At 41.1% G+C, this 18,882-nt stretch overlaps 1 protein-coding gene and 1 long non-coding RNA gene across 2 annotated transcripts in view; one reads left to right on the plus strand and one right to left on the minus strand.

The window, feature by feature from the left end:
- Positions 1-98: 98 nt before the first annotated feature.
- On the plus strand, positions 99-18,506 carry LOC128417554 (uncharacterized). The gene is made up of 2 exons (XR_008331492.1): positions 99-338; positions 13,406-18,506. It is a non-coding gene; the product is annotated as an uncharacterized LOC128417554 (long non-coding RNA).
- Positions 8,786-18,882, minus strand: part of LAMA3 (laminin subunit alpha 3) — a 132,604-nt gene continuing 122,507 nt past the window's right edge. The window contains exons 71-78 of the mRNA XM_053396385.1: positions 18,079-18,239; positions 17,020-17,209; positions 16,045-16,185; positions 14,563-14,722; positions 14,181-14,311; positions 13,432-13,525; positions 12,448-12,567; positions 8,786-11,350 (exon numbers count right to left, since the gene is read on the minus strand). Coding sequence (XP_053252360.1) covers positions 11,205-11,350; positions 12,448-12,567; positions 13,432-13,525; positions 14,181-14,311; positions 14,563-14,722; positions 16,045-16,185; positions 17,020-17,209; positions 18,079-18,239 — 1,143 coding nt within the window. The 3' untranslated portion in view covers positions 8,786-11,204. The remainder of the gene's footprint in view (positions 11,351-12,447; positions 12,568-13,431; positions 13,526-14,180; positions 14,312-14,562; positions 14,723-16,044; positions 16,186-17,019; positions 17,210-18,078; positions 18,240-18,882) is intronic.

The raw sequence follows: 18,882 nt of genomic DNA on the forward strand, positions 1-18,882 counted from the left end.
GGAGAGTTCCTGTTTGCTCCTCCAGGTGGCGTCAGCGGGTGAAGGTGGCTTCTTTAACAAACGGGAAAAAGAGGAAAAAGAAGGGGGGGAGGTTTTGGAGAGGGGGGGGATGTAAGCTTTCTATTAAGTCCGCCACCTCTAAGCATCGAGAGGGCTGAAGGGTGCATCTGATGCAGTGCTTTGTTTCCACCAGTGGCAGAACAGCTGCCTCTGTTAAAGTCTCCAGGCACCTGGTCTTCAAAGATAGGCTGCTGCTGAATGTGGAGGTTCCATCATCTAACCATCCTAGTTAACAGAGCTACATAGCCCAGTCCTCTCCGGTGCATGTTTGCTCAGAAGTAAGTTACACCGATTTCAACATACGTATATGTGCTTGTTTCCAAGCTTTTAAGTCCTGCCTCTCGGTCATAAGTGTGGTGAGCTAACAACATAAAAAATCGGGGTGGGGGGAATCGATGTTAAATTCGTCAGTGGGCCATTTCTCTCTGGTTGGTGTTCTTAAGACTGCAGCAGTAAAGGATTATTGTTATTTAATACAGTACTTACAAAGTGCCTAAAAATTTCCAAGCACTGTACTAAAATAGATGTATTAAAATATAAGATAGTTCCTACCAGGAGTTGAAATGTGATACTCTGTACAATTGAACTATATTTTCAAACATTCTGTCAAATGTCCATTTAAAAAAACCTTTATGTGTGTTTTGATTTAGCTGTAATTTCTCCTTAGAGTGAACAAATCACGATAATGCTGCAATGACTGTGTGTGTGCTGTGCCTATATAGCAATTTATCAAGTGTCTCCATAATATATATGGTTTTCTGAAGCAAAAAACCCAGGAGACTTGAAATAAAAATGCCAGAGACGCCACGGTGTAATATGTTACAATTATATTTCTGTGTGCATTGCTGCAGTAGTGAATATGAGAAGTTGAAGCTGTGTTTTTACTTTATATTCCCCTTGTCATAGAAGCCCTGCCTCCTAATACCAGGTGTCTGACAGCAGCAGGAAAAGTACTCTAAACATGTTCAAGGAGGTTGCCCTCCCTCTCCTTATTCTTTCAAGGACAAACCCTGGACTCCAAAGCAGATTGTGAGGCCAAGCCTTGGCCCAAATTCAGTGTAAACATGTGACTGCAGTTTAACAGAAAATGAAACAGGAAAGGGCACATTTTCCTCCTAATGGCAATGGATTGAATCCAAACTGAAATCCTGTGCATCCTTACCTGGGAATAAGTTTCAATGAACTGAAGGGGCTTGCATCTAAGTAGACAAGTAAAGGCTATTGCTGATGAACAAGCACACAGTTTTAAAATCTTGAATGTTTATTGACACAGCTGTCATTTAAGCTGCAAGAAGCCACACACAAGGATAATCATGCAGAAACTACTGGATTAAAAATAAAATGAAATACCAAGTATAAATTTCCAATTATGTAGGATTAAAGATTGTGGGCAGCAGGGGGAGGGGAGGCCACCTGCTCAATGTCAAAACTGACCATGACACTCAGGTTGGAGGTGAGTGGTGTCAGGCCCACAACTTGCAGGGGCCCCATTGCCAAACCCCAGAATCTCCTGTCCTTCTTCCTTGCTGTTGCTGTTTGTTTATGCCCCAAAGAGGACCTTAAGGTCCATAAATAACAAAATTTTGGGGGTCCTGAGCCTCAAGGAAGTTGATACCAATCTAACTAGGGCCAGGGCCTTTTCAGCACTGGCCCCGACTTAGTGGAACTCTCTGACACAAGAGACCAGGGCCCTGCGGGATTTGACATCTTTCCGCAGGGCCTGCAAGATGGAGCTGTTCTGCCTGGCCTTCGGCTTGGACTCACTCTGACCCCTTATATGGGATTTGGTATATAATTTTTCTCTTGGCTTTTTTGCTGGCTCATGTAGGGCCAGCATGGATAGCTGTCTCAGGTGAATATCTGATATTTCCTCCCTTTATGGTCTTGATTTATGGGCTACTACTAAAACGAGGCTGCATTTTACGCTGTATTTTAAGCCGTATTTTAATTAACTGTCCCCCCTTTTTTCTATTATGTTTTATTGTAATTTATATTTGGTGTTAGCCGCCCTGAGCCCGGCCCTGGCCGAGAAGGGCAGGGTATAAATAAAAATTTATATTGTTGTTGTTGTTGTTGTTGTTGTTTGTCCTCTTAAATGCAAGTTGTAACTAAGGGCAGAAGATGCGCATAGAATCATAGAATTGTAGAGTTGGAAGGAACCACAAGAGTCATCTAGTCCGACTCCCACAATGCAGAAATGTTTTGCCCAGCATGGGGCTTGAATGCACAACCCTGAGATTAAGAGTCTTATGTTCTACTGACTGAGCTACGAAGGCTTAATATCCTAGTTCCCACTAATATCGTTCTTAACAGGGACTGTTCTGAGTTTAAGGAGCAGCTAGGAATTAAGTACACACAGGTATATGGCTAGAGCTTTCTGGATTTTCTGGTGCATGTATACTGTCTGCTGTTGCTTGTCAGTGCATGAGTGTATTCAACATACTTCACCTGGACTCCTCATCCTGCTGCAAGAGACATAGCATTAACATTTAAAAACTGATCCTAAGCACTGTACTGCCAAGTTGTTTTGCCTGCTAGTGACTGCTTTACAGTCAAGCAAGAAAAGGATTTCAGACAGTAAGGATTGTGGTATTAGAATTCAGCAACAAAAATCTTGCAAATCTTGCTAAAAGATGGCTGAGTACCTTGCAAAGCCTTGCTTTCCGCAGAAGCCATTTAAAAGAACCCATTTATTTACCAGAATCGATGCTGCTAAAAATATTCCAAACCTGCCTGAAATAGATTGTAGGGCTTCACTTATTACTGAAATTTAAAAGTCCTTGTATCAAAAATGTTACAGCTCTTCGGCATATGAGTCCTTTAAGTGATTATCTGACAGCACAGGCTGTGCTCTGCCTAATCAAAAATGGTCTCATTTTTTTTTAAATGCATGAGTTTACAATTCTTTTAGTTGGCCAGGATAGAAGTTAAATCTAAAGAAGAGGTGGTTCTTTTCTATGTAGGTTCATATTTAAACACTCAAGCAATCTTCCTATCATTCAGCCCAAATTGGAGAGAGACAACCGTGATTCTTCTAAAATGTGCCACCTAAAGTGATATACTCCCTTGCCTAACAGTAGAGCTGGCAGTTTCTACTGAAAGCAAATAACAATTTCCCAGTTGTATCAAATCCTTGTATGTGATGTTCGGCCTATTCCTATGCATGTTTTCTCAGAATTAAGTACCACTGAATTTAGCCATGAGACTTTAGCCATTTAAAATTTCAGATAACATACAGACTGGTTGCAAGTGAAATCTGCAACAAAATTTTGCAGTGGGGTGTGTTTCCTTTCAGAATTCCAGTCACACGGATACTCCTTTCTCTCTGGTTTTCTAGTCCTTATCTCCAACAGTCCATCAGCATTCTATGGTCACTGAGCACACCCAGTCATCACTGGGCTGTTCTGCAGGCTTCCCTAGTATCCTGTTCATAAGACATGTAGATTTGATATATGTTGAGACAGACGGATCAGGCCCCTGGTTGCATTGAAAGACTTGCACAGTATGTTCAGAGAACAGACCAAACACATTTGGGTTTTGTTGGGACATGATCCTGCACACACCCACACACCCCACCCTGCAAACATTTGGTATATATGCCATGTGAGCCATATTCATCCATGAAGCTCACAGGTTGACCTGGGGCTAGTCCCTGTCAGCCTAACCTACCTCACAGGGTTGTTGTGAAGATAAATGAGGGGAGGGTTAGAATCATGAAAAGTACCTTGAGTTCCTTAGAGGAAATGTGGTATATAAACATAATGGAATAAACAAACAGATGAAATGTAATCTGAAAACAGACAGCCCCGATGTATTTCTTACATTTAGATTTGCCTTCATAACCACTACTCTTCATGTGGTTTGCAATTTAGCCGAGCAAAAATCATGGAGGGCACAGGACTTGGGTACTTATTTGCTATCTGTGGAGTTCCCTGCAAAGTGTGAGGACCATGCTCTTTAGTTAACTCTGTATGGCCTACTTGCAATCAAGTTGTGCCAAATGCTTAGGAAGATTTGTGGTGTTGAAAACTGTATTTCCACTACATTAAAGCAAACATGACGTACTTCAAACAGCAGTGATCAGGCAATTTTACTGCTGCTGTTTAGTGTTACAGCCTGTTGTTAATAGTTTTATAGTCCTTTTCCTGCGTTAATAAAGTGCATTTAATCTCTTTACTATGGAACATCAAGAGACCAGCCATGCTGCAGGGTTGCTTGCAGGCAAAGGCTGATTTGCAGGACTTCAGTTTTTAAAAAGTTGATGTGAACAGAATAAAACTGGATTGGTATTGGTAGAGTTGTGCAGCTTTTTTTTAAGAAGACCCCAGAATTGTTGGACCTAACCCCAAAATAGTGATTTGAAGCTTTCCGAGCTGTTTCCGGTGCTTTTTCTATCACATTGCCATACATCTGGGTTTACCTACTAACACAGTCAGACACGTAAAAAGCCCATTGTGGCTGAAAAGCAAAATATAAATATAATTTATTAATTAATGGGCAGTATTTGCCTAGTCCTGTTAAATGCGGGGGGGGGGGCGTTGATTGGCTGCACCTCTTGCAGATTAAACTGCATCCTTCAAAAAGAGGATGGGGACTTTATATGGCAGGGGAAGGCTTTCTAACTCCTCATGATGGCAAAGGTATTCAAGCTTAGCTTAGTGCTGAACCTTGGAGCTCACAACCAGAGTTCGCAGCCAGACCTCACAAATAGGGACAAGGATTGCAGAAGGAGACTGAAGAGAGTAAGCTTGTGTCTTCTGGAGCCTGAGAGTGTGTGTGGCTGATTGCTTTGTGGGAACACAGGATCTGAGGGGGAGGCGTTACAGCTAAGAGGAAGCCAACTGAGAGGGGAGTTAGCAACCAGCAGCAGTCAAACTTAGCTCAGTGCAGATCCTGGGAGCTTGCGAATAGACCTCGTAAACAGGGGCGTTTGCAAGGGCGTTTAGCAGGAGAGTTTAAGGGGGAGGACCAGAGTTCTGTCTCTTGGTGTGTATAGGACCAGAGACATGGAGGGTGAGGGAGCTGCTGCAGTGACCTGTAACACCTGTGCCATGTTTGTAATAGTACACTTGTAGCAAGTGCAAGCTGGATGATGACTCAAATGCTCCTATACTTACTTACATGGGAGTAAGTCCCACTGAACTCAATAGGACTTTGGGGGGACAAGGATTGCACCATCAGTGAACTGTGAGGCACCCATAGAAATATTGACATTGTGCAAATGAAGGTCAACATGAGCACAAACTTCCCCATCCTCTTCGATGTAAAGGAATGTATCATGTATACAGTGCACATTTGACTCATTTCCCAGTCTTGAGGGTTATGGTTCAGCCTTCCTCCCATGCACTTCCATGGGGCCCTGTGTCTAGGCAGATTATTTCAGTAATGAAATAATGAAATCAAGGCATAGAAGGGCCTTTCAGCCCCTAAATCAATCGATTCAAGATTAGTCCATGCTGGTAAAATTATTATCATATGACAGCCTTGCTTAGGCATGTCTGTGTGCGCGCACGCACACAAAGAACATTGTGTTCTCTCAGACCAGTTATGATGTCTATATACTGCATTGAGAATCAAAGGCAGTATGCTTCTGAACACCAGCTGCTGAGGAACAATAATGGGAGGCAGCTATTGGCCTCATGTCCTCTGTGGGAAGAGGATGATAGACCAAATAGGCCTTTGGTCTGATCCATCATGACTCTTAATGTTAGTCACCCCTAGAGACAGTCTTTTAAATAAATAAATAAACAAGTACACAAATTGGGTGTCAGGGAATCAGTTTTCAATAACATGTCAGCATTGGGTGTTTGTGTGTGTGTGTGTGGGTGTGTGTGTGGGTGTGTGTGTGTGTGTGAAATAAATCAAAATATTCATTACTGCTATTCTCAACACATATTCTCAATATAAAATTTCTACAAGTTAAGCCACTCATAGCTGCAGTACAGAAACTGATTGCTGAATAACCCTGAGAACATAACAAAATGTACTTGAGTAACATCGTGAAGTGCAATACAGGGAAGTCTATTCCACCTTCAGTACCTGTTTTGGTTTGATGTACAAATACCTAACATCTTTGCCCTCAAGGTCATTTCAGTAAAGGGAGGTTTAAGCAAAGGTTTTAGTCTATAATTAACTAGCTCTTATTTTGCTGTCCTTTCCAGAATAGCTAGTTTCTCGGGTGAACATAGTAATAATGCTAGAGCTGTTAACCTTTCCAGAGATTGTATTACATTTGATCCTTTATGGCAATAATCCTTCACTTGAACTCCACAGGAATTACTTCTAGGTAGGCATATATAGGAATGGACTGATTTGGTCCCCCAGCTATCACCTTGTGTTCCTTGTGACTGACAGTGCCTCTGACTCACTGACATTATGCACAAAGCGCTGTACTTAAGTCCAGGCACAACCAATCACAGTGAGTGAGTAACTCTAAATCACTTGTAACATACATTTTACTGTTCAGTTTGGAAACTTATTGCCCTCCAGATGTTGGACTACAGCTCCCATCATGCTTGACTGTGGCCCAGTTGACTAGGGCTGATGGGAGTTGGAATCAAACATCACCACTGGAGAAGGAGGAATAGTTTTCTCATCTACCTTAGTGTTTCCATTCTCAAGGGGGCTTCAGCTAAGGCTGAACAATGAATAAAACAGTAAAATTAATTGGTAATTCAAAACAAAATGTATAACAATCAAACAGTAGAATATGGGTTTAAAATCCAAGTCAACGAAAAAGTCCTCACCTAGAACTAGAAAGTGATCAAGTAGGTCCTGGGGGAGCTTCCCTGGGGGAGCATTCCATAGGGTGGATGCCACAATCAAGAAGTCTCTCTCTCCACGGTCACTGCCTGCACCTCCAGAGGCAGAAGAGCCAGAAAAAGGCCTCAAAGGATGACTGTAATGTAGTCACAGGTTATTGTGAAAGCAGAAGGGCATTCAGATACCCAGATCCAAAGCCATAGGGTTAAACACCCAGCAAACTATCATGGCAGCTTTGAACTGAAACACACAAACACCCCACCCAAAATTCTGATTACAAATCTATGTCATGTCCAGTTTGGCCCTAGTAATAAATGAGGGCTCACACAATATTGACTCTGGAAAGAGATTGTACATACTGTACTGGGGAGAGTGTTTGTTTCTAACATCTGATATAGCATCCCTGAGAAATACAGTTTTGTAACCTGAAAGGTTTTGCCACATGTGCTTGGGAAAATAAATGACTGTAGTATGTGTTTTAGGAGTGGGACTGATAAAAGTCTTTGTTTCCCTTTGTATGCCTGAACATGAAGGACTCTTCCTCAATTAAGTGTATTAAATGTGTGCATTCAAGCACAATAATTTTCATGTACGTTCAAGTGACAGCATTATCCATGGGCAACAGCTGGGTTAGGGCTCTTAAAGCTTAGATAAGCTTTAGTCAAAGGCCTTCATGCCTTCCCTTCATTCTCAAGACACTGGAGGTCACAATGCTGGCTTCTTTGTTTTTCTAAGGAAAAGCCAATTCACGAAGCTGAAACTGGAAGAGAACTGTTTGTGTTTATGTGTGCTTGATCCTTTCCCCTCTTGATATCTGTCGGCTTAAAATAATCCCCAAGTCACTTTCCTATCCACAGGGGGAAGGATATGGAGACACCTTATATTTTCCTTTTCAGGGGAAAAAAGCAGCTGAAGGAAAATAGTAAAGCAGCCTCATCCTGATAGCTGTCCAATTCCAACGTCTTGTTTCATTCTGCATTTATTTCAAAGGGGAGGCTGTGACAGGGGATCTGCCTGCCATCCTTTTTCAAATGTTAAATTAAATATGGGGAACCTGTGGCCCTCTTGTTGCTGGATTCCATTTAATATCTGTATGTGGAGTGGTACCATCTTGTCCTTTGCCTCAGCCAGCAAAGTATCTTGGGGCTGTCCTAGGCAGGAGTATGTGAGCTGGAATTAGGGGGAACATAGAGCAGCTATTCAGGGACACAGGTGGCGCTGTGGTCTAAACCACAGGGCTTAGGGCTTGCCGATAGGAAGGTCAGCGGTTCGAATCCCTGCAATGGGGTGAGCTCCCATTGCTCGGTCCCAGCTCCGGCCAACCTAGCAGTTCGAAAGCATGTCAAAGTGCAAGTAGATAAATAGGTACCGCTCCAGCAGGAAGGTAAATGGCGTTTCCGTGCGCTGCTCTGGTTTCGCCAGAAGCGGCTTAGTCATGCTGGCCACATGACCCGGAAAAACTGTTTGTGGACAAACGCCGGCTCCCTCGGCCTATAGAGCAAGATGAGCACCGCAACCCCAGAGTTGTTCACGACTGGACCTAATGGTCAGGGGTCCTTTACCTTTACAGTGGTACCTTGGGTTACAGACGCTTCAGGTTACAAACTCCGCTAACACTCCTCTTTAATTGTTTCTTGTAGAGAAAGGGATTAACAAGGGGCTTAAGGCAAGTTTCCAGTTCACTGCTGCACCCCTTTTAGAAAAAAAAAGTTGGCACAGCCTGTAAAACAGATTGCTAAAGAATCTAGCAGAGGTTCCTTTCAGGAGGTAATACTAATCTACTAAAACAGGGGTGTACAGGTGATGAGCATACCTTGTCCAACTTCTGCAGCCTGCATGGTTTTTTTCCCCACCTGCACCAGGCTTTTGTCATGTTGATGAATTATTGTATTATGAGTGCAGAGAGGCAGTATGTCAACATGCTATGCTAGGGCAAATGAATAATGAGATCTTAAGCAAAAGGTGAATAAGTAGGGAGTGGTGCTTGTAAATGGAAACAGGATATGCTTCCTTTAATACTGCTGCGTTACAACACAGCAAAAAGAGTGTTGACACTATGCTCCAACAAAGCCACTATTACAGTTTCTGATGGTGCCACTTAACTCTCATGAAAAGCTGTCTTTCCTGGATTAGTACAGCAGCTCTGATGATGGTATTCACGGTAGGTGCATTAGGGGCTTGTCATCTTGTGTAACCACTTGCTTAGATCCATAGGCTGCCTCATGCCAGGGGCTCAGGGAGGATACTCAGAGAGTCATCCATCTGGAAGGGCCAGAAGACCATCAGTTCAATGCAACCGTACATCAGGGCAAAACCAATTACAGTGGTCACTTCCTCTTTCAGCTTACCAAAGGTTAGGTCTTACCACAGCAGCATCCAATGGTTTGTTGAAATATGCTGTTGAATTACCATGCTTTGGCTTATCTGTACACATGTTAAACTGGCACTGCTTTCTTGCGGGCTATAGAGGGGATCTGCAGGGAAATGGACTAGAGGAGGCATGGAAAAATAATAGGATAGATAATTACTAGTCACAGCTGCAAATAGGCACTTGTTTAATGGTGCACTATGCACACAAAAATGTGACTATCCCTTTTTTTTAGGAACTGGATGCTTCCCTATATATTATGCAAAGTGAAACAAGCAGAAAGAGAAGGCAAGGTTAGAAAGCAAGTTGTATGGGTGGCATTGCTGTGACTCCTTTTGCTCTCGACAAACATGACTTGTGAACCATGTGGTTGAACTTCAGTGCTATTGAGCAAACGAGGAAACGGTTTGTGGAAGTAAAGTATGAATGCTAACACTAATCCAAGCCACAGAGCTGATAACGAGCAGCAAGTTTTTCTATGGGAGTTTTTTTGGAGCTAACAGGATCAGGATGAGGAAATTAAGAAGTGGGCAAAAGGAGGAAACCTCCCAAATGTTACTGGCCAGGTAACAGGACGGTTAATTACTTTAATGTTTTTATTAATTTATAGACAGGGTTGTACCTCTTTCAACTTACTATCAAAACAATACATATCCTATTGGGTGCCACAGTGATAGGAGGTGCTAATATTCTAGTGATGAAGGGATTCTTAGCAAAGTCCAAGTATCTATGAGCAATGAGTGGTATCCAACTAAGTCGGTGCACGTCCACTGAAACAAATGGAATTATGTTATTCATAATTATTTAAGTCCACTCCTTTCAATGGGTCTACCGTGAGAATGACTGGAAATACACTGATTCCTTCATCCCTACATTATACAGGTGTAAGCTGGCTGCCAGCATGGCAGGACCATAGGATTACTAAACTGGTTTCTGAAATGTATGTGTTTCTCATAAGAAACATCATCTTCTTTAAAATATGAAATTGATGGTAGAATTGAGTGTATCATTGCAGCCCACATTGCTCAGGTATTTCTTAATTGTTATTTTTTTAAGTGGGCTGGTATAAAGGTAAAAAAGGTGGAAGGAAACCCTGAAAAAAATGGCAGTCTAAGATGTAGATAAATCATGAACCAGTTGAATTTTCTAGACGTGTGAAAGAATACCTCTGGTTGCAGATCTTGCAGTCTCCAGACTGAAACACTCACGGAAGATCAAACTACCTTCATTTTCTCCACACACACAAAAGGGCACAGCATCTTTCTCACTTCTGTTATTATGGGAGGAAATTATACCACATAGAGATATTTTATGCATATTAAGTAAAAGATAGTGGGCTGAAACTTATTGTCCTTATTCAGCCAAATTATTTTGATTAAAGTTGTTCAAAATAGTGCCATGTGTAAATACAATAAACATACAGATATTTTTTTAAAATCAAATTGCATTTATTTGGCCATAGAACTCTTAAAACTGTAACTTCTTGGATTCCATTATTTTAAAGTGCTTCATATTCAGGTTTATATTATTTTTGTCAAATGCACACTTATAAGAAAGATCTGGTTCAGCAACCCAACATAATTGTCTATTTTTATAAAATTCTGCCAACGAGGTCAGATTCTGGTTGTAATCCAAAGATTTTTCATTTCTAATTTGGGTAGTGCTTGTCATGTCAGGTGCCTCAGGACTGGCCTCTTATGTCAATACAAGTGTTTTAGTTATGCACAACTGTGGCTGAGAACAGAGTCTCACCTGATTGTATTATGTACAACAGCATTTTGTATTTCACGTGGCTTTATCATATAGAATGAATTGTACACAGCAAAGGCCAAACAAAATATCAAAGCATCTAACAATGGTGGCCCAGACCACAATTCTGAAAAATATATACATCCTTAAACCATGTTAGAAATAAGTGGCAAGAATAACACACAGTTTAGAAGAGATGAAAACATATTGTGGCATTCATACAGTACATTAAGGAGATTTCATCCTGAGGAGATACATGGGGAATTTAATTGACAGGGCACCCTTGCAAGCTGACAACACCATGAACATCTGAAATTTTGCTCACTAAAACAGGTTTGTCATTAATTGAAACACCCTTCAGACAGCCAAGGAACACGTCCTGAACAGGAAGCCACGGTGTTGCCAAATTTACTGTAAAGAGAAAGGATAAAGATACGTTGAATACAGCACATTGCGGTTTGGTACAGAATTGTACAAACTGCAGTTTTTCTTTATCAGTAGAAGTGGAATGAAATCAGTATATGCCTATTCCTATTCAAAATAAACTTCTTTCTTTAGTGTAATATATAATGGCTATTAAAAATTACTTGGAATTCATCTATGTTTTGCAACAAATGTTAACATTTTACAAAGGCTCTCTTTCCAGTCCCACTGATTGGACAGCTTTAGAAAGATTAATACAGAACTCTCTAGTCAAGTATCTTCTCTTGCCCCCTCCCCTTCTACCTAAACTCGCTGGCTGTGGTCCTGTTCCTATCTATTTTCCTCCTGACTGGCCTCTTGGCTTGACAATGCTATATTCCCTTGCAAGCATCAAGCTCCCATGGAACTGGCTGGAACTTTGAAGTTCTTTGTTGGGATGACTTGTGTGTCTCCTCCAAAATCTTGGAAATGCATCATTTGCCCCTGGAGGGAAGCCACAACTGACACCAATGATGATCAGCTTCACTTCTGATATAAACAGCAGCTTTCTTAAGGTAAGGCCACTTGTCATTGGGGATAGCTGGGGTCGGGGGAAGGATTAAACCTTTTCTTCCCCCTTCTGTGGTCCTGCTGCTTTTGTCCCCATGGCTACTATTTACACTTTTTAAAGAAAATAATAATTGCATTTTCATTTCATTAATGTGCATGTTATCTGCATTAATGTAATTAACTTCTCATCTAGTTTGGCCTTCAAAGAGAAAGGCTTATTCATAAGGAATGAGTTACAGAAAGGTAGCCGTGTTGGTCTGCCATAGTCAAAACAAAAAAATTTTTTTCCTTCCAGTAGCACCTTAAAGACCAACTAAGTTAGTTCTTGGTATGAGCTTTCGTGTGCATGCACACTTCTTTAAGGTGCTACTGGAAGGAAAAAAAATTTTTCATAAGGAATGAGAAAGAGATTCTACTTTCTTTTGACCGAATGCGGTTTTTCCAGATAGAAGGCTGTCACATTCATTACATACATTTCTTTAAAAAATAATAAAAAAGTTAGCAGTACTTAGATTAACCAGAAAGAGTGTTCCTACCTGGAACTCTCCCAAAATTAAGTGGTTGAGCATGGCTGGTGGACAGCATAGCTGATGGTCCAGTGGTGGAGTTAATCTTTGCATCTACTTCGAGGTACACAATGTTCTGTTTCCGAGTTACTATAAACAATCACATGAATCACATGCCTTTCATTAAGACATTCCTCAGTTTCAGTCACAGTAATACTTCACTTATATCCTTTCGCCTGGGATCGATCGATCTATCTATGAATGAAAATCTTTCCTCACCTACAATTCCAAGACACCTATTCTAGACAAATACAATATGTCTGGAGGTAGCCATGTTTAAATATTAGCCTGGTGGTGGTTGCTAGCCCTTTTCTCCCTGAATTACCTCTCCCCATGCAGCTTTTACCCCAAACCTGTTCACCTTGCAACCATAGGTCTGAAAACCCTGGGGGGGAAACACTGGGGTGGGAGGATCTAAGGAAAATAGGCTAGAATAGCTACATATTACAGCTGTAGTGTAATATGTAGTTTGGAATGCAGGAATGTTATTTGCAGTACTGTATAGTTTATTTCATTGTTATTCCAGTGAGAAAAGCACGTGGGAAAGCTGCTACAGAGAAAAAGAGCAAATATGACTCCACCAATCCACCGTCTAATGTTACTTAATAGATCTGTTAACCGAAGCAATAAATGACCTTGCTTTAGAACAATCCTGCTGTAGTCCCACTGAAATCTATGGGGTTACTCTTAGATTATTCTGAACTAATTTACAGATTGTGTTCATAACACGTGTACAGTCAGAATTCATATCAAGCTAAACTGAAAATGCACACAAATACATCTTAAACAGATACAAATTAAGTTATGCATTTAAAGAACATTAGTTAAAAATGCATTAGAAATCCAGTTAGTCATCTTTAAAAAGCATGAAGTGCTACTTTTTTTTAGAGCTCAGCAATGTCTGACTCTCATTTTCTTGCCTCTAAAGAACTGGTGAATGAGATTGCATAGTACCTGCTACGGAGTGCCATTTTCCATCACACAGAGACTGCCGAGGCGTGACTGACGTTGAGAACTCTCCAGCACCATTATTACCAGAGGCAGTGAGCTGTGAAAACAGACATCTTTTAAATTAGCAGCAACAAAAGGAATAAAATAAAAGCATGGACACAAGAAAATGTGACGATGAAATATTTGCTGAGCCTGATTAATTTAACCAATGCTTTTAGGGACAGTTGTCTCACTTGTAAACCCTAGATTGCTATGCTGTTGATCTTTGGGTATACTTCCAATCCACAGAAATGCCAAGAAAGTGTGTTTTATATTCGGTGCATTACTATGGTGAAAAGGAAGTAGCCATGTTAAGAGTTTTCTAGGTGGTTATGGCTAAGTTGAAGCTGATTTAATAATTTATACTGACATCACAAGACTTTGGCTTGCACTGCCCTTGACAATGCCAGTGTCTGCAGTGAAGCTTAGATTTTGCCCATTGACAGATGTGTCCCATACTGCTGCCCTGTACCACAAAAATATATAGGAACCATGAAAACTGAGCCAGGTTCTATTTACACAACTCCATCTCTTCATCTGCATAGTCCATCACCAGTTCCATTTGTCATGCTTGAATGTGACAGAAGTCTGGGAGCTGGCTTTTGTAAATACTGATACTAGATCTTAGTAGTTCAAAGTAGATGCTCCCTTCCCCTCACCCACTCTGTCTTCACCAAATCTGGGGGGCGGGGGAGAGATGGAATCACACCTACCATGCCTCCTTCCATGTACACAGTTAAATAGTTCCTTTGTTTGCTGCCAGTATGAATTAAAATGCCATTCAAGCTTCTTGAACGAATCTTAAATACAATCCTATAGTCCATGCTCAATGAGAAAGCATTTTCTGTGAAGCAAAAAGAATTGGGAAAACATGTTAAAGGGATGCCAGCTCTATACTGTACATTGTTACTTGCTACTGAGATGTGTATGTGTTCCAAGAGTCTTTTCTTTTAAGATGGGTATTATATAGTCCCCCATTCTGTAAGATGTCCCTGGTCCCAAAAGGGTTCTGATTGAATGCACAACTTCTGAATCTCTGTTCTGACTGAATGCACAGCTTGTGTTCAGAACCAACTATTTCTACACCATACTTACCGATGACAATATGCCCCCCTTCATTGAAGAAAGAGATCCCATTCTCCAAAACATTATCCAAGCAAGGCAGAACGCCGCTGTTCTGATGGTATGTACGCATGTGCTTTCCTTCCACGTTAAAGTTTCTCAGGCAACCTGCAAAACTCTTTCTTGGTATACTCTGGAAATATAAATTCAACATAATTATGATAATATTTACTTGAACAATGCATCACTCCATGCTGTCTGGCCTAGGAGCAGATGCCTAAATAGATCGTGCAGTTTTTAGGCTATCTTGAAATGTCAAAATTTCTAGAGCTATATATATTTTAACTTTACAAAGGAATCAGGGTCAGGCTAGAACATTGGTGAGGAACCTGTGGCCCTCTAGTTGTTGCAAAATGAAACTTGTGCATCCATATTTCTCAGTGGGAGTCAAGTTGGAAGGTGACATGCCAGTGACCATCTTGGATGTGAGACCTAGAAGACCAGCTCCCTACCTTGCAGGCCTTTTTTACCTAGCCTGGGAGGGTGGAGCCCTGACTGACTCCAGCTACAAAAGCTGAGGCTGCTGAAGAGGCCAGAGACCATCTTGGCTGTCTCTTAGTGCAGACCCAGGGCACTGAACCTGAGCTTCCACAGCCACCACCTGCCATGAGCCACCATTGGCAGAACTGGCAGCAACAGAGATGTTCTATGCTTCTGATAATATTTTATTCACTTGTTAATTATGCTGTTTTAAAAGTGCATTTTGTATTTGATTTCCTTTAGTAAAGTTTTATTTTTAAATATTTAAGATAATATTTTTAGTTTCCTGTTAATTATGTTGCTTTGAATGTATACTTTTTAAAAGTTCCTCAGTAATGTTTTATTCTGGATTGTTTTATTTGATGTTTTAATGTGTTATAAACCACTTTGAGATTTTTTCCCTCTTAAAAATATAAAGTGGTAAAAAAAATAATGCAATTGTCACAGATTAGAAGTACTCCATGTGAGAACTTTGTTGTTGTTTAGTCGTTTAGTCATGTCTGACTCTTCGTGACCCCATGGACCAGAGCACGCCAGGCACTCCTGTCTTCCACTGCCTCCCGCAGTTTGGTCAGACTCATGTTAGTGTGAGAACTAGACTGCCACTATTTTCAGGTGGTATTCAAACACACACCAGCAAATTCAGGTTGCGCCATTATAGCTGATTGGGATGTCTTGTGCAACAAGCCCACTTCCCCAAAAGATTGGATTTTTTATGATAAGGAAAGTGTGGGGAAAATGCACTGGAAAACATGGGATACTAGCATTGGCTAAACTTACCTCCTTGCTAACAAACTAGAATGAATGCTCATTAAATATTGTTATCTAATCTGCCTACAAACAAATCAAGATGAATGCTGAACAAGCAGGTCATCTGGAAGCACCCCTGATTTTATGCAGCTGGAAAAAGAAAATGTAAACTGCCTTGAGCCAACCACATCTAAGTCCACATCAACTGAAACATCAGCTTTTTACCTGAATTTTCAATGAAGGAACCCCTCCTAGGTAGATCGGTGACTCAGTCATGGCAGAGAAGGAAGGCTCTGTGTTTACTTCCCGAGCTTTCAGACCATCAACAACAAGTCGTACTCTCTTTCCAGCTCTGCTGAACACCACCTTTTCAGAAAACAAGCACAGTCTTAAACAAATACACCCAAGTTAAAAAAATAAAGCAGTGCCTCTTGGAGTCCTCTTGGAGTAACACATAACTGCTTTTTTCATTCTAAGTGGTAACAGGACTGTGCCTTTTTTAAAACTATTTTGAAGTTTAGCATTCTATGGGGGACACATAACTGACCTTCACCTGGCATTGTCCACACATTCTGAAATATATATTCACAATGATGAGGGCTGGAAGCTTCAGCTGGTGACAGCGATGCCTGAGTGGATGTTAAATAAACTAATTCGTTGCCATGTAGTCATCTGGCAGTTCCTTAATGTGGAGAGTATGAGAGATTCTCTGTGTTTTAAATTTCACCAGAAATTGATCTGAACTAACCAGCCACAGGAAGAAAGGGGAATGAGAGGCAAATCATGGATTGGGTTCCAGTCAGATACCCTCAGCAGATGGCATGAAAATAAAGTGGTTTGGACCAGTGGTTCCCAATTAGCTAAATACTGTGGCCCCTGTTTTTCAAAAGCCAGGACATGGACCCCCTACTTTTGAAAAATTTGATACCTCTGTGGTAGTTTTTGTGGGTCTATGACAGAGGGTTCGTGGCACAATTCTCACGTAGGTTACGCAAACTCCCTGGGGTCCATGGACCACCAATTGGGAGCCACTGGTTTGGACAATAATTGTATCACTAGACTTTGCTGCTTCTCCTTCCCACCATGGCAGTGGTAGCTTTTGTTCACAAGCTGCCTCCTTCAGAGTTAGAGATCTGTCACAATGGCTGCCCTATGCACTATATGGCTGAATCCTTTAGCCTAGGCAGATTTCATACTCACAGTATGCCACTGTCCATCATTGTATTTAGCTTTGCTTTTGATTTTTATCTTCCTTCCATCAGCAGCAAGTAACAGCACAAAACGCCCTTTTGAAAGGAAAAGAGCTGTGTAGCTGTTCCCCAGCTTGTCTCCCATGAAGAAGATCAATCCTCTAGATGATGATGTACGAACGTCCACAGCAAAATGGGACCTTGAATTGCATTTTTTAAGATCAGAGAAGATTAACCAATACGGAAGCAGAAAATGCTATGGTTATATTATTATATTTCTCATTAAATTAATATTCAGTTGCTTCCAAGTTCCTCTCTCTTCTGTGCTCTCAATTACTCTTTGATGAAGGATATAATTTACCACAAAGACATCAATAAGCTCCAAGTATAGCCAGATATTTGAACCTGGATTGCTGTATCCAAGTCCAGAACTGATTATCACATAAATAGTCAAACAAATGCCACATTGCCTTATTTATTATTACAATATGGGATAAAATATGTTCCTAAGAACCCAGTCTGAAAGTACCTGTATGATGTCTGGGGACATGAGACAGGGACTCGGGCAACAGAACTCAGGTGCCTTACTCTGCTCCTCTGGGACAGATCTCAAGCTGAGGGCATTACTGGCTTAATCTCCATTGTTCTGCAGCATCATGCATATGGTGACATGAGCCAGAAAAAGCTGGTTTTCAGTTCAGTTGGGACCTTGTGACTTAAGGAACCAACTGTAACTTGACTTGCCGTACATAAATCTTACTCAAGTTGGGTTTCCCAGTTTGAGCAATTCATCCAATGGAACAATAGAACTGCCTTGCCACAGGTCTGTCTTTGACTACATTTCTCCCTCTGGCAACCTGGTGCCTAGCGACCAGCCTGCCTTCCAATTTTTTCTCTAGCCCTTGTTTGTCTGTTCCAGTGTCTGAACTCCAGCCTGTTTGTCTGCTGCCTTTGACCCAGCCCTCATCTACTTTGCCAGACAACAGCGAGGTCTCAGCCTGAAAATATTCCATGGAATTCTAGATGCTTTGAAAATGTTGAGAACAACAACAACAACAAATCCCATTACCTGTCTCTTGATGATGCTTGAGATGTTGTAAACAACAAATGAGTGTCAGGAGTATTGCCAAAATGATATGCTCCAGTGACAAAATTTAACTGAGCATGTAAAGGACAGCCCTTGTTTTGCTGGATACTTCCATCTGTCAAATAGGCAATGGTTTTTTTCCTCTGGAAAAGAAAATGTAAATATTTAGTACTGGCACCTCTTAAGAATAACCTAATACAAGGTTGGGGGTTAATAATTTTGCAGGATTATGCATTTCCTTGAGATCATTGAGTGTATTCACTCATTTGTCGCGTCTGAAAATTGACATCTTGTTTTTCTCTCTGGTATCTGTCATAGGTCTGAGGATATTTTTAGAACTATGTTTCAAAAATCATTGAGTCACAACTTGAGGTTTTCAAGGTTTTCAAAAGTAAATGCTATTCCTCTCAGTTCTCAGTGTGGTGTTCTTGATTAAATTATCCATCCTCTTCTGATTGACAATCTATACATGTTTACTCAAAAGTGACTCCCTTTATAGTAGGGATGGGGAACCACAATTCCTGTCATCCTTTACCATTTGTCATGCTAGCAGGAAGTGATGGGAACTGGAATCTATAGAACATGGAATCCATGATGAGCTCAAAAGACGAGAGTAGTGGTTGCCAATCACTATGCTCCTGATGAAGGAAACAACACTAGCACCAAATGAGCCCATGCAACCCACCTCTGGATCTGAACTACAGCCAAGTACCGTATTTTTTGTTCCATAAGACGCACTTTTTTCCTCCTAAAAAGTAAGGGGAAATGTCTGTTTTGTCTTATGGA

The sequence above is a fragment of the Podarcis raffonei genome, chromosome 7, assembly GCF_027172205.1.
Source record: "Podarcis raffonei isolate rPodRaf1 chromosome 7, rPodRaf1.pri, whole genome shotgun sequence".
Classification (NCBI taxonomy): domain Eukaryota; kingdom Metazoa; phylum Chordata; class Lepidosauria; order Squamata; family Lacertidae; genus Podarcis; species Podarcis raffonei.